This window comes from Mustelus asterias, chromosome 3 (genome assembly GCF_964213995.1).
Source record: "Mustelus asterias chromosome 3, sMusAst1.hap1.1, whole genome shotgun sequence".
Lineage (NCBI taxonomy): Eukaryota > Metazoa > Chordata > Chondrichthyes > Carcharhiniformes > Triakidae > Mustelus > Mustelus asterias.
Genome location: NC_135803.1, coordinates 58,872,479 through 58,877,395, shown reverse-complemented (window position 1 = coordinate 58,877,395; position 4,917 = coordinate 58,872,479). Strand labels below are relative to the sequence as shown.

The 4,917-nt window shown below is 44.7% G+C and overlaps 1 protein-coding gene across 1 annotated transcript; it reads left to right on the top strand.

Annotated features, from left to right (window-relative positions):
• The first annotated feature begins 434 nt into the window (after positions 1-434).
• On the top strand, positions 435-3,044 carry slitrk3a (SLIT and NTRK-like family, member 3a). The gene has a single exon (XM_078202622.1). The coding sequence runs from the start codon at positions 435-437 to the stop codon at positions 3,042-3,044; it is 2,610 nt and encodes an 869-aa protein (XP_078058748.1).
• Positions 3,045-4,917: the final 1,873 nt, after the last annotated feature.

The window sequence follows — 4,917 nt, the reverse complement described above, 5'->3', positions numbered from 1 at the left end:
AGAGTCAGTTCCCTCTTTGCCTCTTTGAAAATGAATTTTTAGAACACGAATCAGTCCTTAAATCACTGGCTCTGTAGGAATGTCATTATCATGATATGCACCGCGGATGCTGTCAAATGTCTTTTGTATTCCCAGGAATTTGTGCGCTCTTTGTTTTGTTGGTATGGGTCTGGACGTAGAATTTTCTTCTATATGTAGAATATTGTGCTCTGAGTAATTGGTGAGATGCAGGGGGTTAGATGTGTGTTTGGGGCATCTATATACATTGACAAGGATGAAGCCAATTTGTTAGGACACACTCGTTTTCTCACGGGAATTCTAAAATCTAATGCCATTTTCTACGTGTCTTCTGTGTACAGTCAGTGCATCTCCAAGAGGGTCCCGCACGACAACCGCTGCTGCTGTTACCTCCAGCTGAACGGAAAAATATAAGGATGTTCTGGATAACCGTTGTAAGCACAATAGCTCTGGGATGGAGCACGTCGATTCCACTGATGGAGGACTCGAACGAGTTAGACGAACATTGCATGGAGCCATGTTACTGCGAGGAAAAGGAGAGCTTTTTGCAAATACACTGTGAAAGCAAAGGTTTTACAAATATCAGTCAGATTACCGAGTCATGGAGAAGACCATTTAAACTTCACCTACAAAGAAACTCTATGAGGAAACTCTATACGAACGGGTTTCTATTTTTAACCAACGCGGTATCCATTAACCTTGGGAACAACGCATTGCAGGACATTCAGGCGGGCGCCTTTAATGGCATGAAACTTCTGAAACGTTTATATTTACACGAAAACAAACTAGAGGTTTTTCGAAATGACACTTTCTTGGGTTTGGAGAGCTTGGAGTACCTACAGGCAGACTACAATGTGCTGAAGAGAATTGATGGTGGTGCATTTAGGAACCTCAATAAACTGAAAGTGTTGATTATCAATGACAATCTGATACCCCTCCTCCCACTCAATCTCTTCAGGGCGGTTTCCTTAACCCACATCGATCTGCGTGGCAATCGGTTAAAGTCACTGCCTTACGTGGGCACGCTAGAATATATTGGCAGGCGCCTCATGGAGATTCAACTACAGGAGAACCCATGGAACTGTACCTGTGACATTATGCCATTGAAGTCTTGGTTGGAAAGCATACCATACACAGTTCTTGTAGGGGAGATTACTTGTGAAACACCATTCCATCTCCATGGTAAGGACTTGAGGGAGATCAGGAGAAGTGAATTGTGTCCACTTCATTCTAGCGTGGAGGTGGAAGTCAGCTTGGGGATCCCCCAGCTTGCTTCCAGTAATGACAACGCGTGGCCTACCAAACCTTCCTCCATGTCTTTGTCAGTGACCTACACGGCTTCTTCTGTCGAATATAAGACATCAGGTAAATTACCAAAAGCAACCAAGACTCCGAACACTTTAAAAGCACAGCCAACTCTGCGCAACGTTCAACCTATAGTTGCAGGCTACCAGACCAGACCGCCCATCCCAATCATTTGCCCAACTGAATGCTCGTGTAGCCTCCATATAAATGACTTGGGCTTGACAGTACAGTGCAAAAATAAAGCGATTCAAAACATGTCTGAACTAATACCAAGGCCGTTGAACGCTAAGAAGTTGTATTTAACTGAGAACCTTATTCAGAAAATTTACAGGTCAGACTTTTGGAATTTCTCCAGTTTGGATCTATTGCATTTGGGGAGCAACAGTGTGTCATATATCCAAGATGGTGCTTTTATGAATCTTCCACATTTAAAAACCTTGTACCTGAACAATAACGAGATCGAACGCCTCACCCCAGGCATGTTCAGAGGGCTGCAGAGTTTGGAATACCTATATTTTGAATACAACATCATAAGGGAGATCCAGCCGGCGTCTTTTAGCCTGATGCCCAACCTTCAGCTGTTGTTTCTGAACAACAATCTGCTCCGAACTCTGCCCACCGATGCTTTCACGGGCACCTCTCTGGGGAGGTTAAGCCTGAGGAACAACTACTTTCTCTACCTGCCGGTGAGCGGGGTGCTGGAGCATTTGGATTCCATTGTGCAGATCGATCTGTATCAGAACCCTTGGGACTGCTCCTGCGATCTGATTGCTCTCAAGCAGTGGGTGGAAAGGATCAGCACTGTCAAACTGGTGGGCAGCGTGTTGTGCGAGACGCCAGGAACCCTGCGAGGGGTGGACTTGAAGATGGTCGACTACGAGGTGTTGTGTCCGGAGTTGAAGCACGCCGCCGCCTCCCCGGCTCTGCCGGGCTCCGGAGGGAACGCGAATGTGATCTCCACCACTACCGGCTTCGGCTTCTCTTCGCAAGGTGGCGCCATCCCTCTGTCAGTGCTGATCCTGAGCCTGCTGATCATTTTCATCTCGGCCGTCTTCATCGCCGCCGGCCTCTTCGCCTTCGTACTCCGGAGGCGCAAGAAATCGCCCTTCAGGAGGCGGCAGGACGTCGACCTGACCGGCATGCAGATGCAGTGCCGCATCTTCGAGGACCGAGTCGCCAACTCACCCGAGAAAGCCGCCAGCCACGTCTACGACTACATCCCCCACCCCGTCACCCAGATGTGCAACAACCCCATCTACAAACCACGCGAGGGCGAGATGGAGGAGGAATTCTCAGAGACTCAGGAAAACAACACCAATTACAAAACTCTGGAGAAGGACAAGGAGTGGAAGATGTCTCTCTCCAACAGCAATCTTAACACAATCGTCACCATCAATCAGACTAACGATTTTGCTACCTTTCCAGAAAACGGGGTGATTTACCCCAGCGTATTGGACCGAGAAAGACCAGCTCACACTGTTGGCTTTGTGGACTGCCTGTATGGCACCGTGCCCAAGTTAAAAGAGCTGCATGTCCACCCTCCTGGCATGCAATACCCTGACTTGCAGCAAGATGCCAGGTTTAAAGAAACCATTCTGTTTGGCTCCTCTGGACGGGGATTTCCTGACCAAACCCAAAGCGAATACCTCGAGTTGAGAGCCAAACTGCAAACTAAGCCAGACTACCTCGAAGTTCTAGAGAAGACATCATACCGATTTTAGATACCCCATAATCAACAGAAAAAGATCCCCCCCAAAAAAACACAGCATGTTTAGAAGGTCAAGGGAAATTATCCGCCGTCCCCTCATTAGGTTGCTTTGGAGGAAAGGCCATATTCAAATCATACTCAATGAAGTGCCTTTGCAGACTTTAGCCAGCAATGATATCAATCATATTTTTTTATGGAAACGAGAACTGGTTGTGCCATCTATAATCATATAGAGGCCTGGTTATCGATGGTCATATAAATAACCCTATTCATTACTGGCAGCGACTTTGTTCACTTTATTTGGCAGGAAATTATGGCTCTCTCTTGCTCTCTCTCTCTCACCTAAAGGAACGCCGAGGGCATATTCTATGAAACATTGACTGCAGTCTTGCTGCATGTGTAAAACTGCCGGGGTGTAACTCGCTCAAATGACAAGAAGTAAACTTGATAATTAAAAGTGACTGCAACGCTTTATCGTTCAGTGTTATTTAATTTTTTTATATATATTATATATATAAATATATATTATATTCAAGAGGGGAGTATACAAACTCTACGACGCATCTAAGGATTTCAATTTGTGAATATGACGCGAAGATTTTATTATAAACAATGCACTTTCTTAAAAAAAAGCTCGTCAATGTTGATGCTTACACCACTAACAGCTTTGTAAGAAGCACTTTTAATGTTTTCTCTCAAACACACACACAAAGATTTCCAAGTGTGCATATTTATTCTGTAATTTCTGTGAACAATCATTGTAAAGGTAATAATGTTAACTCAATGTAGTGACTGCGTCTGGTAAAGCTTTCCTAATAAAAGGTGTGAAAACTATGCAGTGACATGTAGAGATTGTATGTTGGTAGAATGTCAGCAGGTGAAGGAAACAGAGGAAGCTTCGGAAGCAGTTACATGTTAGTTTGCGGGAAAAAAAGCGCCCGGTTTCCAGAATTGAATCCAATTTTAACATGTTTGTCTTAACAATGAGCCGCTCTCCTCCACTCCCACTTTTTATACCTGGAAATGCTGCCTGAATACTATCTACTTTCTCTGAAATGGCTTCTGCACTTTCCGAGACTTCAAGCACAACAGGCAAAGTCTTGCAGAGTCGATAGGAAGTAAACCCCGATGGTTCTTTTATTCGGCTACCTTTTGGAGAGTTTCATTCAAAAGTGTCCTGTTTTCTTTTTTAAAACAACGCGCCCAGCCTTGCCGCAAGCACACACCCTGTTGGGATCAGGTGACACTGTGCCATCCTCACAGATTATGGATCCAATCACAGGGAGGCCGAAAACGAACAGGAAACTGGATCTTAATGTAAATAAAATTGTCCTTGATAAATTGTAAGTAATGCTTCTTTCAATAAATAATTCCATTGAGCAAACTGATGACATCTTCAAATTTAAGGTTATTATTTTGTCGCGAAAGTATGCAGGGTAAGGAGAAGGTCTTGTGGGACAGTGGTAGCGTACCTACTTCTGGGCTCAGACGCTTCGGGTTCAAACCCCGCGCTGGGGCTCGTTAGCCACGGGAGAATGTTCTTAAGGTAAAGGCAGAATGCTGTTTATGCTGGCATCATATGAAGCAAAAGCAGTCAGCTCTGACCAAGGATCATCCAGACTCGAAACGTTGGCTTAATTCTCTCGCCACAGATGCTGTCAGACCTGCTGAGGATTTTTTGTTGTGTGTGTGTATAAGTGTTCCTAACTCGGTTCACCGTCTGATATTCAGCTGGGGAAGTAATTCTCAAAAGGGAAAATTAAGTGTGCGTGTGAAGATACTTTTAAAAAATCTCTTCAGACGCTGTTGCAAATCATGGGCAGGTTTTAAATCGCACATTGTTTTTGTGCTTTTGAAGTTTGCAGTTGTGGAAAACGTGTTTCAAC

What these genes read in the sequence shown, in the direction of transcription:
- slitrk3a (XM_078202622.1), top strand. Translation starts at nt 435, where the DNA reads ATGTTCTGGATAACCGTTGTAAGCACAATAGCTCTGGGATGGAGCACG.